The sequence below is a fragment of the Phaseolus vulgaris genome, chromosome 10, assembly GCF_051622355.1.
Source record: "Phaseolus vulgaris cultivar YP4 chromosome 10, ASM5162235v1, whole genome shotgun sequence".
NCBI lineage: Eukaryota > Viridiplantae > Streptophyta > Magnoliopsida > Fabales > Fabaceae > Phaseolus > Phaseolus vulgaris.
The window spans coordinates 35,940,878-35,964,701 of NC_143507.1; the positions used below are offsets into that span (position 1 = coordinate 35,940,878).

A 23,824-nucleotide genomic window follows, 5' to 3' on the forward strand; every position below is an offset into this window, starting at 1 on the left:
CACCACCCCAACCCAAATAGTGCTCCACACGTCATTAACCGACTCTGAAGACAGACTCATCCTAAACTGAACAAAGTTTGACGAAAGATCGTTGTGAGACACAAACGACACTCCCAGCCACTTAAAGCACGAACACCAAACTTGCAAAAAAAAACTGCATTCGAAAAATAGATGGCGATAAGACTCTTCCTCCTTCACACACAAGCAACACAAAGAGCTTTCCACCAACACCCCTCGCCTTTCCAGATTTGTCCTAGTAGCAATCTTATTCTCCAACACCCTTCAAGCAGTAACTAAAGCAGAAGGCACGACTTTACAGCTCCACAACTTACCGAAGACCGAAGAAGAATCTGCCTCAATCCCTCCTGATAAGAGAATAAGCAGAGTTGACTGAAAACGTGTGGAGACCTTCACCCTTCCAAACCCACCTATGAAAATCATTTATGTAGATTTTGTTATCATCAAAACATAAACTTTTTTACATGATCTTTTGGTCATAGTAGGTCATAAATCGTCTAATATATCAACCGTTTATCTAAAGGATCTTAGACCATCCAAACTCTTAACAAATGTAAATGCATGTTATGTGAACTAGATTTAGCTTTTCTATTAATTTTTATTATCATAAAAATATAAATTCTACCCATAATATTTTGGTTTTAAAGTTTAAAATATCTTTTAGACAAATTATCTAAAGTCTCACCAAAATATTTTGTATAACATTTTCAAAATTATAGTATTTTAATACGAGTAACAAATGTACAATAGGAGAATTAATTAAAATAGTAAATATAATTGTAAAATATGTTGAATTTTAAAAAGAATACTCTTTAGTGCTCTTTGTTTTGTAACGTGATGTGATACATTTTAATCTAAACTCACTCAACTAAAGATTTCCTATCAGGGACACAATAGTATCATACATTTAATATAAAAAAATTCTATTACAAATAAATCGTAAAATTATGACATAATTAACATTTAATTATATAAAAATAATAAATTCGGGTATCAAAATAACATTCACATAAGTTTATCTTCTTTTATAACATTGACTTCGTTAACTTTTCTTTTTCATTCTATTGGATATGTCGTATTTTTCTCAAGTCAAAGGAGTATAAAAATATGAGTCCCTACTCAAGGCAAAAGAGTATACATATACAAAATCGGAGTAGTATGAACACATAACGTAACTAAAATTTAATGTTAAAATAATATCCTTTTAACAATAATAGTATAATGATATGACAAAAAATACAATATTTAAATATTTAATACATAATATTCAAATATTATAACATATATTATTTAAATTATTATCATATAATTATATAAGAAAAGGATAAGAGTGATCCATATATCATCTTACCAATAGTTATAAAATTATCTACAAAAATGAATAATTAACACATTAATTGATGAATTTCAATAAACATATAAATTAATTAAAAAAAAAGACTTCACAGAATAATGGAAATGAATGAGAAATATAAAGATATAAAAGTATAGTTTAAGTAATGATTTGGAAATGTGTTTAATCTAAGTATAGAGTTATTTACTGAGTTTTTCAATACTCATCTTATTGGACTTCTTATACTCATATTTAATTTTCTTATAGTTTAACATCATCATCATCTCTTTGCATCTGATTTATCATATTTTATTTTTTTATTTGTATTTTACTTATTGAGATCTAACTGTACATATAATTTAAAATAAAGTTTTTGTGATTGTACTGTGATTTGATTAAAAACAAAAAAAAAAGAGGTATTATAAAGATAGATATATTACATAGAGCAAATACAAACAATTTTTCTACAGCTGGCAAGACATACTAAGCATATATATCACATACTATGAGTTGGTGATTTTTTTTATAAGACTATAACTATTTTATGTGTTTTAGTTTAGCTATTCCAATTTTTTAAAGTTTTCATTAAATTCTTTTATTTATTTGCATTTAAAATTGTATTATATCCTAATATTTTTTCTAAATTTTTTACACTAAATTGAAATCATATTCGAGCATAACAACTTAAAAATAATAAAGTGGAGCTAGTCAAATTCTAGACATAATTTTTTTCAGAAATGTGTATTTGGTAAATTTGGTAAAAAATTGTAACATTGGAGTAAAAATTGCACTATTTTATCTGTCTTAGTTTATGAAGAAATTATTCTTGGAAGTAATGAATGGTGTTTAAAGTTAGAGACATAATATAAGTATTCATGAACCATTTCAATAGGTCAACAATCCCCATAAGTGCACATGGGACCCACGTGAATTTCATCATTCTTTATAAAATTATAGTCACGGAGTCATCAAATCCAAGTATAGGTGGATAAAATTTAATGAAAACCAATTACTTTTTTCAACCAAACGTCACCGAGAGTCACTACCATTATTTTTCAATGATGGTGGTTAGAGACCAGATGTAAAGTTTATTGGATAATATATAAATAAGTGGTAAATTTTAATTTATAATAAGTTTTTGAGTTAGGTCAACAATTTGTTTTTATATTTGAAATGTCTACTATTTTTTTTTATTTAACGGGAATAAGTATGTTAGAAATTTTATATTAAACTAAATATACAGTTAAATTACCATCACTATAATAAAAATTATAAAATAAAAATTAATTTTAGAGAAAAAAATAATTAGTTGTTATAATGATTAAATTAGAGAATATTTTAGAAATTAAAAAAATAATTTTTAAATTAGTTTTTATTATTGATAAATAGTTTTTAGGATGGTATCTAATTAGCTACCAAAGTTTTAATTATCAATTATTTAGATTTGGTAGCAAAAATATTGATTGCTAATTATATACAAATTTAGAAATCATTTAACCATAATAGAAGCTTATTTAGAAACTAATTATTTTTAGTCTCTACATTTGATTTTCATTTCATGATTTTCTTATAGTACATATACAAGTAAAATGTATGCTAATTATTTTTTTTGAAATTGTGTTAAATTTAAAGCATATTTTAAAAAATATATATGAGGATATAGTTTTAGTATATTTTATTGTACTGAACCAAATTACATTTGGCAAATTAAGTGAACAATTTTAAGTTTTTGTATGCTTTTTTGTTATTAAGATTGGAGCATTACAAGTATAGAACTCTATGTTTATTTCTGTATTCTTGTAAAATCAATTGACCATGTTGAACCAAGAAGCCATGTTTCTATTTTTTTTCTTCTTTCTGTTTTAGTTTCCAAAACCAGATTTGGGCAGAGTAGGTCCAATAATGTGGTGTTAGTTCTGTTTTTGTTGTTGTTTCTGTTTCCTTACTGAAGTCAAATAAGGTGAGTTTGAGGGTATTAAGTAAAAACAAGGTAAAAAACAAAAAAGTAACATTAGAGGACAAAACAAAGGAATACACATAAATATGTTGAAGTGATGTCTTGTTTCTTCCCCCAGAAGGAGTCTCATCACATAGCCATTGCATTCTTAGTTTCTCACACACTTCCAACAGTGAGCCACACCTCTGCATGTGGAGGTACCCTACAAGGAATAGGACCATAGACCAATTCAATAGGGACATTTTTGTTCCTCTATAAATAATAGAAAAAATGTACAAAATAAATCCCAGAGAAAAAGTCCCTCCACTTGATAACATTGTGTACAAAGATAGTTTAATCTGTCAAATAATAATCTTTGAACAAAATCAATATTGATGCAAGTCCTCGTAGGTTTTCCAAAGGTTCAACTTAAATTTAACCATAGTATACTAATTTTCAGATAGTTCAATTGTATAATTAAAAAAGTATGTATACTAAATTAAGGTATATTTTATATAACATATTACATATTTTAAAATAAATTATCATCTCAACCAAAACAAAGCATATAGAAAAAAAAAATGTAGAGAACAATAGAAACACTCTTTATCACTACTCGTCCGTATCTAACGACTAAATTTTAGATGACAAAGAAATTGCACTAATCACAAAATATGCAAAGAATTGCGAAGAATATTTTTTAACTCACGAATCACGAATCAGTGTTCTTTCTTCACATAATATAAATAATAATAATAATAATTAAAATATTAATAAATATATAAAATGATAATTAAAATAAAAATATTAATAATTAATTTATGAAATAATAACTTAATTAAAAATTAAAAATAATAATTAATAATGATAAAAATAAATAATAATAAAATTAAAATTAATTTATAATATACATTTTATATCTTTTAAAAAATTAAAAATTTTCAGACAACCATCATATCACTTACAAAATTCAATAAACTTTCTTCACAAATCTACTCTAAGATTCCCCAATCCAAACAACTTCATTTATCTCTCAAATCATTCTAAATCCACTTTCTCAAATCTCTTCTCCAATCCAAACACTGGGTCTAGCCTTATTTCTAAAATAAAAGGAATTACTTTCTGCACCCCGTTTCTAAACCCATATCCCGCAATTGAGTATAATGACCAAATTGTCCATTTTGCTCCTTTCTCACGGCACCCCACCAACAATGTTGCCGCTGCTGCCATCACACTAGTTCACACTGTATTTAGAAGAAAAACAAAATCATTTTGAAATAAACTTTCCATAACATATAAAATCTGTTTTGGAATGTTCTTTTTAAAATACATGTAATGTGTTTTGAATTTTTTTTTTGAAATATTAATTTTATAAAAACGTATTTCAAAAGGTATTATATATATTTTAAAAAGTTTATTCTGAAAATTATTTTATGAAATATATTTCAGGAATTCTGGAAAATTTGTTTTGGAAAAAATTCTGGAACACATAATCAGAAGTCACCTTAAAGAATGGTAAAATAGTCTTTAGGAAGATGTGGGGTGCAGGTTCAAACTGCGAGGGTTCAGGAAGCAATTTCCCTAAAATAAATATTTTTAATATTGGGCTCAAACCACTCCTTCCCACCATAGCCCAAATAATTAGTTAGTGACTTGGTGTTCAAGTCTTAGTATGTACAAGTCACTAAAAGAGGACCAAAATTAGGCACCAAAGTCAACATTATTCTTTTGATAAAAAATCCAAAGAAAACATTACTTAAAACCAAAAGATTTGTTAAAATAAATACTTAATTAACTACACACTTATATTAGTTGAATTCAGTAATTTTTTTAAATTAAATAAACCTTAGGATTTAAATACTGATTTCTGTTTTAAATATTTAGTAATTTTTATTTTCAAGTTAGATACTTAATAAATTAATTGTTTTATTTAAATTATTTGAAAATTATTTTTAGTTCTATAATATTTTTTATTGTAACTATTATTATATTATGTATCGGAAAATAATAATAATATTAAGCATTTCTCGACATAAAATTATATAACATGTAAATCAATTTAATAAACACGTAAATAATAAAATTAAAACAAACACATAATAAACTTAAATAAAAGTATTAAATATTTAAAACAAAAATTAATTATATATTAGACCTAAATCTTTTTCCACCTGATCCATAAATTCATAACCTAAAACTAGAAAGCATGAAGAAAGGATGTCAGAACAATAAATGTTACACAACTCTCTATCTCTTAGTTCTAGTTCTTTACTTAACATCCAATACAAAAAAAAAAAAAATAAAAAAATAACTAAACAAAAAATATTTTATAAATAAAAATAATTAATTATTATATTAATTAATTATTATATTAATTTAAAAATTAAAATATTATTGATATTTAAAATATTTTTTATTATTAATAAATATTTTTTAAATTGATATCTAATAAATATTCAAAATTTTAACTATCAGAATTAAGTAAATTAGTAATTAAAATTTTACTAACTAATTAATAAAATTTAAAATTATTTATTAATAATAAAAATTATTTTCCATACTAATAATTTTTTTAATTTTTAACATAATATCTAATTTAATCACAGAAAAAAAATAATTTGTTATATCAACAAATTAGAGACATTTTAGAGATTAAAAAAATTATTAATTTTTAAATTAATTTCTATTATTTATTATTGATAAATAGTTTTGAAATTGATATCTAATTAGCTATAAAAAATTTAAATAATTGATAGTTAAAATCTTGATAGCTAATTAAATACCAATTTAAAAACTATTTATCAATAATAGAAACTAATTTAGAAACCAATAATTTTTTTAATTCTCTAAAATGATTTCTAATTCACTATAGTAATTAATTATTTTTTTATTATAAAATTGATTTTTATTTAATAAATTTCTGAATTAATATATTAATTATTATTTTTTATTTAATGTTTTTTTAATAATTTCACATTGATGATAAAAGAAAAATGAAAATTAATGTCTGTTTTCTTCTTACATTTAAGTTTAAGAACCCAAAATGAAATTGGTGTCAATAGTTGTATCTGAGTCAGCTAAGGATATAGATGGTGATGAATCATCCTTAATTTTTAGAGACATTATGTACAAGTGGAGACAAATGTTTTGGACATTTGTCCTTATTGTATTAAATATATAATATATAATATATTATAAGATGTCAATCATGCAATAATTGTTTCATCGTTTTGAAAAGAAACCTCCTTTAATGGTTTTGTTGATGGCTTTAGGTTTGTGTTCGGAGGAAAATGATTTTGAGGATGACACATGTTAGCGAACTAGATACGAAGTAAAACTATCCCTTTTAATATATATTTTAGGATAATAATATAATAATAATAACAATAATTATAGTAATAATAATATATTGAGTTCCTTCATCTTTTTATCTAGTATTATTCATATTTATTTGAGTGGATTTTTTAATAAATAAATAATTTAGATATATAAATTAGATTATAATTGCAAAAGGATTTTGATGTAGACTGTATCAAGATTTATGATAAGTAATTTACAGTGTGATATTAGATTATTTTTAATTGTTGATATTTTTAAAAAATGACTGAAATATATCTTAAAAATCAAGGTAAAAATATATAAATTTAATATACTAGAGAGAGATAAAATAAAATGGTTTAAGAAGATTGAGAAAAAAAAATACACCACTTTTGGTCTAATTTTTAAATTAAAATTAAATTTTTGAAAAATAAATTAAATATTTAATCGTTGGGAGTAGAACACAACATATTAATAAGAATAAAACTAACTTTTAAAACATCTTAAACTTTCTTATCTAATAATATTTTTTTAAAATATATTATTGATACGAATTAGTCGTCGATAACTTTTAAAAAAAAAACTATTATTTTGATAAGATTTTCTTTTTCAATACCTTTAGCTTTTTTATCCACTGATTTAATTAAAAGTTCTCATGTCAATTATACTTAACCAATAAGCAATTAATATTTAATAATAACACTTAAGAATAATTTTATTCAAGTATCTAAATTAAAGACATATATTTTGATAAAACTCTAATTACTTTTTCCACCAACTTAGATTAATACGTGATGAAAAGGATATATATATATATATATATATATATATATATATTTATTTTTTTTTTATTATTATTATTTTTTATTTATTTATTTATTTATTTTGTTGGATCAACATTTGAATTTTAGTTGATCACGTTAGGTATAATTATTATTATTTTAATGAAATCCCTTTATTTAAAGCATCTTTTCATAACAAAAAATTAATCTAAAATTTGCATTAGTTTTGTGTATGATTGATGCTATCTAGGAAATGTAGGGAAGGTCAACAAAAACCTAGTATTTGGATAGGAACATAGATTTCTTTATTCCAATGGATAAGAATGAAGTCAGCCAACATTAGAAAAACTATTAATTAATAGATTATTAAAATATGAATAATGTTCCAACAAGTATTTCACAATTGACAATGTTTTGTAATTAGACTAAAGTATCATTCCATGTTCCCCATAGCCAACCGAATAGAGTAATCAATCTACTTCACTTCTCACACAAAATATAAAATAATGTTACACACATTTTATATCACATAATAAATAAGTGATTCTACTTTATTTTCTATAAAATAAAGTGAAGAAGTTGATGAAAAGTATGTAAGTATTCTTCTATATCTATGTAGCACGTAAGCGCAAACGAATGAGAGCATTATTCAATTAGCATGAACTTTCTGTTTTTTGTTTTTTTTAATCTAATTAGAGATCTTGAGTCTACACTCTTTCAGCATGAAGTTGTGTTCTGAAAATGAAGAATTCACGTTACATAGTATAGAAGATACGTATGGCATATGCATCAAATTATCCTAAGTATATACAGTAGGGGAGACATCACCATATAGAATCAAATTTTTAAAAATCACAACATAGGTTGATTGTTTAAATATAAATATTATTTTAATATAATTAATTAAGTATAATATACTGAAATCTCACTACAAGAAAAACATGAAATAAAAACCAATTTTAGAAAAGAAATAATAATTAGCTGCTATAATAACTAAATTATAGATATTTTAGAAACTAAAAAAAATGTTTCTAAATTAGTTTATATTATTGTTAAATGATTTCTAAATTGGTATTTAATTAGCAACCAAGGTTTTAACTACCAATTATTTAGTTTATAAATTTGTTAGCAAAAACTTGATTGCTAATTAGATACCAATTTATAAACCATTTAACAATAATAGAAATTAATTTAGAAACCAAAATTGTTTTTAGTTTCTAAAATAACTAATTATTTTTTTTCACTAAAAATTAGTTTCTATTTCATGATATTTTTTGTAGTGTCTTCTTTTAATTATAAGATTAATTCAATAAGTTGTGTTAAATAATGATTCATTTGCACCATATAAATATATGTCAATGAGATAAATATATGCATTTAATAGCATTTAATACTTCAACTATTGTATACCGAACCTTAATTTAAGTCTTGGAGTGTCTTTTACATATACTTTACCTCCGACTAAAATCAAAGATCGAAACCATCGACAATTGTTTGAGGAGTCGAACACTTTCCGATGAAGAATTCAAAATTGAATTATTTGGATATATAATTAACTTTTAAACAAAATTAAAAACAACTACATATTTTAAAAATATCAATGATGGTGAACATGAATTATAAGCTATAAGAAAGCATGAATCATAATTATAAACCACATATCACGAACTAATGAATATAAAATAATGAACAAAATGAATTAGGCTAAGAATTTGCATCTAAAATATTGGTTTGCAATCATGAAGAGTTATAAAGTAAGTATGTTATAAGATAATATTGTTAAAATCAATTATTATATTTATCTTTTTAAGAATTCAAAACCCTCTTATAATTTTATTCTTAACGTTTTAGAAAATTATAGAAGAAATAATATTAAAAAAGGTAAATCAAGATAAGAATTCACAAAAATAAAGATTTTGAAGAGAAAGAAATTTGGAGAAAAAGCATGGAAAGGTTCAACATTAAACCCTAAACCAACATAATTTAGTATGTGTTGATTATAACTAAAATAAAATTAATAAAGACTTACGTCAATTTTAATTGTACTGCATTCAATGTTTTTGAGTTTATTTTCCAAAACATGCATGAACTTAGCCAAAGACGTGAACAAAATGAAGCATTTTTCTCAAACCACTCACTATCCTATAAATGATTTCATGACCAACATGTCAACTGCAATGATGAAACGATTTAGGTGGCGTTATGAGTCATCATGGTGAATGGAAATTCTTTCCCCATAAAAAATATAGTGAATGTAAATTTGAAAAAAATGTTTATACACAATTCTATTAAAACTAATTCGTGATTAATTTGATTAAGAATCACATTTTTAAATTTAATATCATTTTAATATAAGATAACGTAGTGTTTTTGTTGTTCACGTATTGTATATTACTGATTAGGACCAGATGGTGTTTTTTTATCACTATCATGTATGATATAATAAAATTTGATTTTCCAAAAATTTAAATAATGATAATTAATTGTTTTTTTTATCACTAACGAGTAATAGTTTTTTTATCACTATCATGTATGATATAATAAAATTTGATTTTCCAAAAATTTAAATAATGATAATTAATTGTTTAGAATTTAGTGTTTAAATAAATAATATTTAATCATTTACTTAGTATTCATGTAATGTTTCATGGACAAGGTCACATGTTATCTTGACTTTTATGTTTGAAGAATTTTGTAGTAAGTAATATGGGGTGGTGTTTTAGATTTGTTCTGTTTATATATGATTTATTATTTTATTATATCTACAAGAAAATAAGTTATATTATGTGTATTTTTTTAATAAAAGTTAGATCTCTCCTTAAGTATTTCTTCATAATCTAATTCATTGTTGATAATTTTTTTTTTCATATGACAGAATTAAGTCAAGAACATTTTTAAGTAACTTTTTTCTTTACAAAACAAATACTTTTTTTTAATCCATTATAATGTTTACTTTTTTCAAAATAAGAACAAGTTCAACAAATTTAATGCAGCTTTTAAAACAAAAAAAACTGAACCTAGAAGTGGATGTTTTTATCATGCATGGAGTATTTGAAGATGTAAACATTAGAATACATTGTGGATGTACGTACCGTGTTCAATCCTCAACTAACTCATCTCCTTCACGTATGCAATCCTATAAAATACACATTATTCTACATTCTATCTGCCGTATATATTATGTGCATTGTCGTATTCCAAATTCCAATGCTAATTAGAAAAAAAAAAACAAATTTCCACAATCATTGATGCTTTCAGCACTCAAATTCCATATCATGAAAAATATAATTAAACAAAATTACAATTTTTAAAACGTATAATTGTGGGTTCTTCAAAATATCATGGTAAAAGGAAATCAAATGATCCGGTTTAAAAACGCTTTATTCTAGAAGTATTTTCAGATTTTATTAAATTAATAGACAAAAAATTTGTTTTCATTCTTCAATTAATTTAATTTTAAATTTAAATCCAATTTGATCTAACTCAATTTATTATTTTATTTTAATTTGGCTTACTTTTTGTTATAAAAATTATTTATTGTTAAAATGAGAAGATAAGATATTCAAATTAATATAACATTTTTTTACGTAATATAGCTAGGCTAAGGAAAAACTTTTGATAAGAGTAGTAAGAATGATAACTTCATGATAAAATTAGACCTTAAACATAAAATAAAAGAACCTGAGTGAAAGAGGAGGTCATAAAAAATTGGGCAGCCAAACGTTACATACGTTACATATGAGTGTCAGGGAATGAACTTTGAACAAATATGACTGGAATGAACTTTGAACAAATATGACTTAATATGACGAAATTTAGAGAGGTTTTAAAAGATAAACATGAATGAAAATTGTATTCGATTGAGGTTGTTGAACAAGATGCTTTGATGTATTCCAATTCAAATGAAAAGTTTGAAGACCTTACTACTGGTTGTATGTGTGTTGTCTAGTAGTCTTTGAAATGTTAATTCACTCCTTAAGATGATCCAAGTTCATTTGAATCTTAATCTTTTTTAAAAGATGGGTTTTCTAAAAGGGTGTGAAATTTCAACCTGTTGAAATGTTGATTTAATCTGTTGTTTGACACTTAGTGGTTTTTAAAATGGCTTAGAAAATCTTAGCTTTGTTTTGGCTTTACTGTCAAATAGATTCAACCGGTTGTTTCGATAAATCAACTGGTTGTTTTTCTGAAAATCTTAATAGAATTTCGTTAAGAGGTTGTAATCTATTTTAAATGATTCAAACAACTTTTGATTTAACTGTTTTAACCATTTGATTGGAGTATAAAAAAGTTGTTTTACACTCCTATGCATTAACTAGGAAGGAGAGATCAATCAAAAATAGTTTTCAAGATTTCAAAAAGATTTTGGATCATCTCAAGTATGGAATAGGATTGAGTATTATACTTTTGAACTTTAAGCTTTGATTTACTCCAGGTGTATTCTGTTCCTCTTCTTCCTTGAACATTGTATTTTTGTGTGTTCTTGTGTGGTGCAGTTTCAGAAGGTGTTTTTGGAAACTGTGTAGTTTGCCAAAAGTGGTGTGTCTTCTTGAGGGGTTCAAGATCATCACTTTTGGTGTGTGTTTTGTAATCTAGGTTTGTTTACATAGTGAACTCTCAGTGGTTAGATGAGAACTTGATGTAGCTCTTAGTTAAGAGTGAATCAATATAAACATCTTGTGTGAATTTCTTTATCCCTACACTCATTAAACTGTTTTAACATTGCTTTCCATATTTACTGGTATAAAGAATCGGTTGTTTCGTGAAAACAACAGGTTGATTTTTTGGAATCAAACTTAAAAACAATTTTCTATTGGTTGATTACATTTTTAATTTGATTGATTCTTCATAGTTCTTCACTTTACCTTCAATCCTTGCGAAAATATTTCAAAAACAATTTACCCCCTCTTATTTAAGGCCTCTAGTTCTTATAATTGGCATCAAGAGCTGAGTTCTTGAAAGTCACTCAAGTTTTCGATCCTAAACCTTTTTAAAATGGCTGAAAAACTACCCTTTGAGGATGGTGCTTCTATTAATAGGCTACCTTTGTTTTGTGGATTGAACTATCAATTTTGGAAGGTTAGAATGAAAACCTTTGTTGAATCAGTTAATAGAGGAATCTGGGATGCTACTGTAAATGACCGTTTTGTACTCATTGTTAATAGAGGATTCTGGGATGCTATTGTAAATGACCCTTTTGTACTCAAATTTGAAAAGATGATGTTTTCATTGAAAAACCATGGTCCTAATGGACTGAGAGTGAAAGTAAAAGAGCTCAATATGATTGTATTACCGAGAACATCTTCACTTCCGCTTTAAATTCTGATGAATTTTTCAGGGTCTCAAAATGTGTTTCTGCAAAGGAGATGTGAGACATCCTTGAGGTTACATATGAAGGCACAAATGAGAGTAATGAGAGAGGGGCAAGCAAGAAGATTGAAAAGAAGGGAAAAGCAAGAAAATCCTACATTTCTTGGCAAGATAATGATAATTCATCCTCTAGCTCATCATTTAAGGAAGATGAATAAGCCAATCTGTGTTTGATGGCAAAGGAAGAATCTGAATCAAACAATGTAAGTTCAAGCACTTCTATTAATTTTGAAAATTATAGCCAACTTTTTTATGCCTTCAAAGAGACTGACGAAGAAGCTAATAGGTTGGCCCTTTTGAATAACCAGTTGAAAGGCTTCAACAGCTGGTTGCAAAATAGAGTCAAGATTTTGGAAGAAGAGTTGAACAATTCAAAAAATGATTTTGAAAATTTGGAAATGATTTACCAAAAATCTTCGTGCAAGTGTGATTCTAGCTTTTGTGAAAACTGTGAAGCTCTTCAAAAGAAGGTCCATTATCTTTTAAAAACTGTGGACAAGTTTTTTCAAAGACTAATCAAATCTTGAAACTATTCTTGCATCACAAAATTGTGTTTTTGGAAAGGCTGGACTAAGATTTAACCCAAACAACAATAACAGATTTGTTTCAAAAGCCTTTTCCAGTTTTTTTGAAAAACAACCTGTTGTTTTGTCGAAATAACCGGTTGAAATTTGCTTTTACTGCATGAAAAGAGGCCACACTGTCAGATTCTGCAGAGTGACGAGATTTTCTGTTCCCAAAGGTATTTTGAAATGGGCTCCTAAGGTTCCTACTAACATCATTGGACCCACATTCATAAGGGGACCAAATATTGCTTCTTAACCTTTTCTTGTAGGTATCCTTGGCAGCCAAGAATCACTTTTGGATTTGAAGAATGAATGCAAAAAGGGAAAATGTCAAGAGTAAAGATTGTCCTTTTGCCTACACTTTTCAATTGTAAATGTCTTGCAAGGTTCTTTGAAAGTCAAGAGATATCCTTGGCACATGCATAGTGGCTGCTCAGAAGGAAACTTCAAGAATAAAGAGACCAAACACCGCCTTTTTCCATGGACTTTGTTCCCTTTCATGATGGCAACATACACGCGATTCTTGACTCACAATATCTCCACTCTCCACTAGATGTTAATCACACTTTGCAGACTCATTCCTCTCTCGTTCGGATGCTTTCTCAAGAAAGAGAGTTAGAGGGCCACCTTGGTTGTGTCAATGCGGTGGCTTGGAATTCGAAAGGTTCATTGTTGATATTCAGATCAAATGATACTCGGAACAATATTTGGAGCTATTATGGCCAAAAACTTCTACATAAAATTGAGACAAGACATACTGCAAATATATTTCGTACAAAGTTTATACCAAAAACTTCTGATGAGCTTGTAGCATTTGGAGCTGGAGATGTTGAGGTTCGGTTATTTAACTTGTCTTGCTTAAGTTGGAGTGGATCTAGCGACAATTCAATCATTGCTCCATCTGCACTTTACCAATGCCATTCTCGAAGAGTCAAGAAATTGGTTGTTGAAGATGGCAACCCTAATGTAGTATGAAGTGCTAGTGAAGATGAGACCCTGAGACAACATGATTTCAGGAAGGTACCTCTTGTTCTCCACCTGGGTCTTTACACCAAGAGTGTCGAGATATTCTTCTTGACTTACGAAGTGGATCTAAAAGATCACTTGCTGATCCTCTTAAACATGTCCTTTCTTCAAAGTCTTGTGATATTAGTTCAACTAGGTCACATTTGCTCCTTGTTGGTGGGAGTGATGTCTTTGCACGCTTATATGATAGAAGGATGTTGCCACCTCTCAGCTCACATCGAAAAAGAATGTCTCCTCCTCCTTGCGTTAATTATTTTTGTCCAATGCATCTTTCTGATCATGGACATCCAAGCTTACACTTAACTCATGTTACATTCAGTCCTGATGGACATGAGGTTCTCCTCAGCTATAGTGTAGAGCATGCTTACCTCATGAATGTAAATCACGCTGTTGTGAATGAGATGCAATATGCTTTAGAAGACGTAACAAAGATGATGATTTACTCTCCAACAATTGATGGGACAGAGTTGCAGTCTTGTGTGTCTAAAGTCTTCCTAAATGGATTTACTATTAAAAAGAACATTGCTGCAAAGCTTGACAAGTGCAAGAAATTGATAAAATATGCTAAGAAATCTTTGGACAATGGGACGCCTTATTATGGAATTGAGGCATGTAATGACGTTTTGAATGGCTATAGCCATATCATTGGGTCTGCACTAAAACATGATGCTCATGCACTCGTGTTGCACTATTGATCAAGAGGAGTGGAAAAATGATGCACATATGGCTATAGGAGAGTGCTTTGCTGCTAGAAAAATTGATAATTCCTCCTACAAAGCATTGTACTACATGTCAAAAGCACTGTCACAATTGGATAGACATGAAGATGCTTTGGATTTTGCTGTTGCTTTCATTGACCCCACTCAAATCTGAAGTTGCAAAAAGAGTGGAAAATGTGAAGAAGGATATTGCTTTAGTCGAAGTTGAAAAAAAAAAGTTAGGCCAATGATGGTGCATCTAAGTTCTAACATTCGAGGTGAAACAATATTATCATTAAGTGACATACTCTATGATCTCGAGGTTAATAATGGTAAAACGAGGTGATAATCTTGGTTGTATTCTTGATAACTTGAACAAAGGTCATCTCCATTACTATTTCTTCTTTTAGCTGGACTTAGCTTCTTAAATATGTTGCTGCCAAAAAGTATATCCATTCTCCTATTCTATTTGTGAAGACAAATAGGGGGAGAAATTGTGGTTTCTTTGTTGTAATCTATGTTACAATCTGCGAGACTCTATGGTGCCTTGAATGGTTTTAATTATGCTACCACCATAGCTTTGATATACACCATGTTTGTGCGGAACACAAACACTATTTTGCCACTGTTTTATGGTTTTTTGCATATGTATGTGTAGATTTGTGTGTTCCTTATGAAACTGGTTTATATCCTGTTGGTATACTTGTCTTGTATGCTATACAATTCTGTTTTGTAGGATCTTTCAAGTTCAAAAACTACAACACAAGCAAACCAGATATTTGTCTTCATCAAACAGGGGAGATTGTTGAACAAGGTGTTTTGATGTCTTCAAATCCAAGTGGAAAGCTTGAAGACCTTGCTGCTAGTTGTGTATGTTGTCTAGTAGTCTTTGAAATGTTAATTCACTCCTTAAGATGATCCAAGTTCATTTGAATCTTAATCTTTTGGAAAAGATGGGTTTTCTAAAAGGGTGTGAAATTTCAACCTGTTCAAATGTTGATTCTGTATAATTGCGTACAATAACGTACAATAATTACGTACAATAATTGCGTATAATTTTATATTTCCTTAATATTTAAGGAAATAATGATTATCAAATTATATGAAATTATTGCAAGCAATTATGTACGTTTGTCGGACATTTGTTAGAGGATTCATGATGAGAATATTGGACCTGATTTTTTTGAACGAATCATTTAACTCCATAAGGAATTGCATTAGTTTATCTTCTTCCTTTTGGATTTGGTGCTCTTGATTACAAACTATGGGTAAACGATATAATTCGAGTTCATCCCATAGCGCTTTGAGTTTGATGTAGTATGAAGCCACTGACATCGTACCTTGGGACATGGTTGCTATTGCCTTCTGAATTTGAAAAATAGCAGGCATGGTCGCGGAGATCTTCCTAAACTTGATGGGCTGTCTTCGAGTGAATTACCCCTGCGACTATCTCTGTCTCGATGGAGTTCGATAAATCAACTGGTTGTTTTTCTGAAAACCTTAACAAAATTTTGTTAAGAGGTTGTAATCTGTTTTAAATGATTCCAATAGATTTTGGTTTTTGATTTAACTGTTTTAGCCATTTGATTGGAGTAGAAAAATGTTGTTTTAAGCTCTTATGCATTAACTAAGAAAGAGAGATCAATCAAAAATAGTTTTCAAGATTTCAAAAAGATTTTGGATCATATAAAGTGTGGAATAAGATTGAGTCTTGTACTTCTGAACTTTAAGCTTTGATTTACCCAGGTGTATTTTGTTCCTCTTCTTCCTTGAACACTTTATTTCTGTGTGTTCTTGTGTGGTGTAGTTTCAGAAGGTGTTTCTTGAAACTGTGTGGTTTGCCAAAAGTGGTGTGTTTTCTTGAGGGGTTCAAGATCATCACTTTTGGTGTGTGTTTTGTAATCTAGGTTTGATTACATAGTGAATTCTCAATGGTTAGCTGAGTACTGAATGTAGCTCTTGGTTAAGAGTGAACCAGTATAAACATCTTGTGTGAATTTCTCTATCCTACACTCGTTAAACTGTTTTAACATTGCTTTTCAAATTTGCTAGTATAAAGAACCGGTTGTTTTCGTGAAAACAACAAGTTGATTTTCTGGAATTAAACTTAAAAACAATTTTCTATTGGTTGAAAAGATTTTTAATTTGATTGATTCTTCATAGTTTTTCACTCTACCTTTAATCCTTGCGAAAATCTTTAAAAAACAATTTACCCCCTCTTATTTAAGGCCTCTCTAATTGTAATAGGGGTGACTCTTACTGAATAATGACTCTCCTCCAAAATGAAGCATACAAGCTTGAAAAATTTAGATAATAATCTCATGCTAAAGACTTGGAATGCAAGTCATTTGACAATGTATTATAGTTAAAATTGTGAAAAAAAGTGCATTATAGTAGGATAGTATACTTGTTTTCCTTAGCTCATTTTTTTTATCTAACAAGGGTTTTGCCAACAAGTTTTAATGAGACATATTCTTATATAAAATAATTTTTATTTTATAGAGAATTATTTCTATTTCATTGGATCAAAGTTATCTCAGGTATATAGTTAAACACATGGGATTAAAGTTATTCAATATATTTAGTTAAAGACATTGAATCAAAGTTATTTATGTACATATTTAAACAAATCGGATTAAATTTATTTTATGTATATAATATCACACATCAAATTTTATCTAGTTTATGTAGTTAAACACATAAATCAAAGTTATTCAGTGTATATAGTTAAACCCATCACATCAAAGTTATTCGATGTAACCACATCAAATCAAAGTAACTTGATGTATAAAATCGAAACACATCAAATCAAAGTTATTTGATGTCTTATGTTGGATCAAAATTATTTTATATATATAACAAATCAAATATATCGTTAACTTAGGTATATAACTGGTATTCAAGTAAGGGTCCAAAAACCTATAAATAGATATTGATTTCCCAAGGAGTACTCACTCACTTTATACTCATATATTTCATATTTTCTAAACTTTTACTTATTTGAGCGTTAGAAAATCTTATACAGTGAATCTCTCCTTGATCTTTACTAATAACTCAACAAACAATTTTTGAATTGTTCAAACTTAATTTCTCAAAAACACAACTCTCTCCACCTTAAAAGAACAAACCTCATTCCTAATATAAAGAATCTTATATATAAATTAAGCTAACATAAAATATTAGATTCTAACACCAAATAATATTAAAAAAAATGATAAAATTGTTAAGAATTTTTAAAAATAACTAGTTGACAAAAATAAATTGTTGAAAATCTAAGTATCAAATATCAAGGAACTAGACTAATTAATATTCAAGTTAAAAAACATATATTTACTTAAAGGTCTAAATATTAAGAAATATACTTTAAATCTAATTCAATTTTATAAAATTGACTTATAAGATAAAGTTTGCACTCACTCATATAGTATGAAAAGTTCTTATTTATGTGTGATCTCCAACATTAAATATAAATATATTATTTTACTTAAAAACCTATTTTTAATCTATTTTACTATCATCAATTATTAACTTTTTTTAGATCATTATTTATAATATCTTATTAAATCTTATTTATTTGACTTAATTTTATGTTTTATTTCACTTTCAAATTTTGATATTTCATTCATTAACAATGATAAAAATACAAATATTTTTAAACAACAAAAATCCAAAAACCTAAGAATATATGTTAAATTATTTATGTTAAAAATACTATTATTAAAATAAATTAATATAGCATCAAACATCTCATGAAACTACAAGTTAAAAATATTTTTACAATATATAAAAAAACTAACAAATAATAGTTAATGAATTTTTAATTGATAGAAGTTTTAAAATAAATATTCATATAACTATTGAAACATCTTCAGTACACAAGCTAACTTAATTTAATTTAACCTTAATTGATTTTTAACACTTAACATTGGAAATATGATTGAATTCAAGAACGCAATTCAATCCAATTGAACATAAAATTCAAATGATTTTTCATTTTCTTTTAAATAATTCTAATTTATCTTATTCAAATTTTTTTGTACGCATTAAATACATTGTAGACATTAAATATTTTATTTTTTATTTAATATACTTTTGTTAGTATAATGTAACATTACTCGTGAATTATTTGATTATTAACTCAATCATTGCTGTCTATATATTAATTAGATTAGCTTATGAAATCTCTATTAGTTTTGGTCAAACTCGTGTGTTCCGAAACTCAAATTTGTCTTATTCATTAATCATTATGATGATTTTATTAAAGTGGTTATTCTTAAATGGACATAGCGTAAGAAGATCTATTTTCCATAATAATGAAAAGTTCAGAATACAGGATTAAACGAATATAGGTAAAATTTATTATATTTTAGAATATTAAAATAATTAAACGAATTAACGTAGTATTACTATTATCTTATTAACATGGACCTTTTTTTTAAATTAGTAGTAAAACGATTAAAGCATGTACAACTGACAAAGTTAGGATGTATTTGTTTACAAGTAGAGAAATAAAAAATAAATAAAGAAGAAATAAGTTAGACATAAAATTGAATGTTCAATTATATAATAAAATAAAAATAAATAAGAAATAATTTAAAAAATATATGAATAGTATTTTATTATATCTCCCCTTCATATAATACAAATAAAATAGATAACTTAAAATAATCATTATTTAATTAAATTTTAAATCTTTCATAAATTTAGATGTTTTTAATTGAGTTTTTATTTCAAATTTTTATTTAATTAAGTATTAAAAAATTATATTTTTTCAATTGAGTTTTTTTCATTTTGATTTAAAACAGATAACTTAAAATAATCATTACTTAATTAAATTTTAAATCTTTCATAAATTTAGATGTTTTTAATTGAGTTTTTATTACAAATTTTTATTTAATTAAGTATTTTTTTTTTCTTTCAGTTGAGTTCTTTTCATTTTGTTTTGTTAATATTAGAATTAACGTGCGACTTTTATATTATTTATATGTTTATACATAAAAAATAAAAAAAACTACATAATTAAGTTTTAAATCTATAATAAAATTAGATATTTTTAACTGAATTCTATTTAATATTTTTAATTAAATATATAAAATTAAAATTTTTATATTTTTCAGTTGAGTTCCTAACTTTTTATTTTTCTATGAGTTCAAATGACATTATCATCTTTGATATCAATACAAACAAATTTATAGAAACCTTATTATCTGTATAAAAAATATATCATTTTAATTTTGTTAAATTAAATACTAAAAAAATCAAGCCAACCATTCATGTGAAAGCACATCATTTAGTAAATATTAAAATTTTATTTTTGATGTTGTCTAAGTTAATGATATTGCAAGAATGCAAAATCCAAGTGACACATCACCTTAATTCATTATAAAAAGTGAATTAAAAAAGATAATTTTTTTAAATAATCAACAAAATAAATTGTTTTAACCGAGATTTAATAAAAAATACCTAAATTTACAAGACACTTTAATAAAACTTAATTAAACTGTTTATTTAATTTTCGAGAGACACATAAGATATATTGATAAAAAACTTAATTAAAAGTAACTAAAATTGATTAGAAACTTATCAACTAATTAACTTAACAATTATTTATTATTCATTTAAGATTTTTATGATTCATTTTCCATTTTTTCTCATGACTCAATCAACCGAAGACATTTAATTCGTTTATGTATCTTCATCCATCGTCCCTACCATGCACAAGATTTGAGATTTAAAAAGGTTGGGAGTGAGTGACTTCAGCTCACAAGCTGACACAAATGACAACTCAGAAGCAGTCCGGCATAATCCTTAGTGCTGGATAAGAAACATCAACCTCGTATTCCGATCATCACAACTCACACTTCATGTGTCTTAAGATTCACAGCCATCAAGTTTAGCTGCAAAACGCTTTGCCGATTACTTTGGTCCATCCATGTCGTTTCCGTACCAGATCTCCTTTTCACCACACTTAGCACTCCCCGACCCCGCGTTGTAAAAGTCTTGATCCTAAAAAATTCCCAAAGAAAGAGACACCCAAGATCTCGTCTTGGCCTCTCACTTTTCTTCAAAATCTCATGAATTTGACTCCAATTTCTGTTCTCTTCACTTTTCCTTCTCTAGCCCTTTCTCAGAAGATCGACAAGTTCAGGTTCAAACTCAAGTTCTGAGGCCGATTCAGATTCTGGGTGTGTGGAATTGGTAGATTCACGTTCAAGATCAAGTTTTGAGTTCATTTCATTTTCTGGGTGTGTGAAATCGGAGAGAAAAAAAAGGCATTTCAAAATTAGGGTGCAAACCACAGTGGTTTAATTTGGTTAGGTTTGTGTTAACATGGGTGGTAGTTTTTCCTCTTGTGTCTGTGATGGAGATGCTATCCCTTTGAGGCCAAGGCTTGGTGATTTACCCGAGAGCTGTGTGGCGTTGATGTTGATGTATTTGGACCCACCAGATATTTGCAAGCTTGCGCGATTGAACAAGGCGTTTCGTGATGCTTCGTTGGCTGATTTCATTTGGGAATCGAAGTTGCCTTTGAATTATAAGTTCATCGTGGAGAAAGCTTTGAAGGATGCCAGTGCAGAAGAGTTGGGGAAGAGGGATATTTATGCTAGACTCTGCAGGCCTAATTTGGTAGACAATGGCACCAAGGTAAGTTTTTAGATATTTTCTGTGTTAGATCAGACTTAATAGTTTCACCTATGTTGAACTTTAATGCATACCCGTTTTTCATGTGAATTATTTAAGGTAAAACTCCGATTCTAATGGGATTATAATACCAAAAATACTCATACAACTGCATATTATTAGCTCTGTCCTTGTTTATACTCACATCACATCCTTTGATATACTCTTCAAGTGCTTGGTGTTTACTTGCCGAAAATGTTATGTTGGTACAGGAAATTTGGCTAGATAAGGGGACTGGTGGGTTGTGTTTGGCGATTTCTTCCAAAGCGTTGAGGATTACAGGGATAGATGATCGGAGATACTGGAGTCGCATGTCGACAGAAGAGTCAAGGTGAGATAATTGTAAGTGAAAATATGTTGATGTTACTCGGACTTTGTTTTATCGTCTTTACATCTTTATGAGTTGAAAACAAAACATTTCTTTTGCTGGTTTTTTATTTTTATTCCCTTTTGAGGATTTTGTCTAAGATTTATTACCATCTAATACCAAATCTCCAATGTAAGGGACTGAATGAGTTTGGTTATCCGTTAATTAATCGAACCTGGTATGTTAAATGTTCGTCTGAGTTTATTTGTTTAACTAAATGAATGGCTATAAAAATTTGTAGTTTAGTTTGATTATGTAAATGAACCAAACTAAAGATTTGTATGTTAATACTTTGCGAATAACTGGTTTATCACGTATAACTTGGACAAACATTTTCATTTATTATATTTATTTAAAAAATTGCAAACCTGTTCAGTATCTTTTTATATATACACAACTTACTAAATGTCAACTTTCAAGAGTCGTTTTTTAAATAAATGGAAAATTCTTTTAATATTCATTTTTAACTTCAAAGGTTTTATCTCCAATCTGAAGTCATTTTCAGGAATACAAAACTAAAAATTATTACGAACTTTGCTCTGCTTTCTAGCATGACATCGATATCAGTTTAGTCATGGTCCCATGGATGTTCTTAGTCAAGCTTTTCCTGTGGCTGCTCAATTTTGATGTTTTGGCCACCTTCTGCTGGCATTTTAAAATTGCATGACCACCCTCTTACTTTTTAAGTTATGACATATTTTCTATGCTCTAGGTGATGAAACTTGATGTATTATACTATTTATGTCCATAACAGATTCCATACAGTTGCTTATCTTCAACAAATTTGGTGGCTTGAAGTGGAAGGAGATGTTGATTTTCAATTTCCTCCTGGGACATACAGTGTGTTCTTCAGACTCCAGCTTGGCCGATCTTCCAAGAGATTAGGTCGTCGAGTTTGTAAGAGTGATCACATTCATGGCTGGGATATAAAACCTGTAAAATTTCAGCTAACAACTTCTGATGGCCAACATGCTGTATCCAAAACACATTTGGATAACCATGGACACTGGGTTCTCTACCATGCAGGAAACTTTGTTTCTAAGAATCCTAATGATCTGATGAAGGTCAAATTTTCCTTGGCTCAGATTGATTGTACGCATACCAAAGGTGGTTTGTGTGTAGATTCTGTTTTTATATGCAATAGTGATGTAAAACAAGAGGTGTAGGTTGTTTTTGTAGGAAGGGAATCTGTGTATATAGTGGAAATGAGCCAAGACACCTGAGTCAATTTTTGTCATTTGGGTTGCAGGGGAGTAAGTAGAGGTGATTCTACCCAATATATCCCAACAACAACAACACTTCCCTCCAGTTACTGTTTCTTTCATATTCATAGTCCCTTTAGATGTTTTGTTTCTCCGACAGAACAATGTTTGAGTAGGTTTGCACACATGTTTTACCCCCTTTTTGGCACAATATATGTGTGATTTGTGTATGTTTCCCCTTTATTTAGTACTGGGAATTGATTGATGTTGTTTTCCCAAAGAATGAAGCAATCTTATATTTGGATGGTTTTTTGTCGAACAGGGAATCTTATATTTCTTTTGGATGCTTGAAACTACATATATAGATTTGATGATGCCTCACACATTTAGTAGTTAAGATGCAAGCATTATCTTCTTTCAACAAGCATTAAACATTTGTTTTTAATATATATAGTCAATGAGTTCACATTGCCTGTGTTTCTTAGCGTGTTAGAAATGGGCTTGGTGTGACAGTAATTAAACAAATA

At 27.6% G+C, this 23,824-nt stretch overlaps 1 protein-coding gene and 1 pseudogene across 2 annotated transcripts; both read left to right on the forward strand.

Moving 5' to 3' along the window:
* The first annotated feature begins 13,803 nt into the window (after positions 1-13,803).
* Positions 13,804-15,298, forward strand: LOC137817958 (protein ALTERED SEED GERMINATION 2 pseudogene; annotated as a pseudogene).
* Positions 15,299-20,700: 5,402 nt separating this feature from the next.
* On the forward strand, positions 20,701-23,616 carry LOC137818499 (F-box protein PP2-A13). Of its 2 annotated transcripts, none has more exons than XM_068621958.1 (3): positions 20,701-21,692; positions 21,941-22,059; positions 22,850-23,616. In XM_068621958.1, the coding sequence occupies exons 1-3, from the start codon at positions 21,378-21,380 to the stop codon at positions 23,259-23,261; spliced, it is 846 nt and encodes a 281-aa protein (XP_068478059.1). In that variant the 5' UTR covers positions 20,701-21,377; the 3' UTR covers positions 23,262-23,616. The 2 variants fall into 2 exon arrangements, with proteins under 2 accessions (XP_068478059.1, XP_090152625.1); XM_090296499.1 differs by having other exon boundaries at positions 20,703-21,692; positions 21,941-22,070.
* Positions 23,617-23,824: the final 208 nt, after the last annotated feature.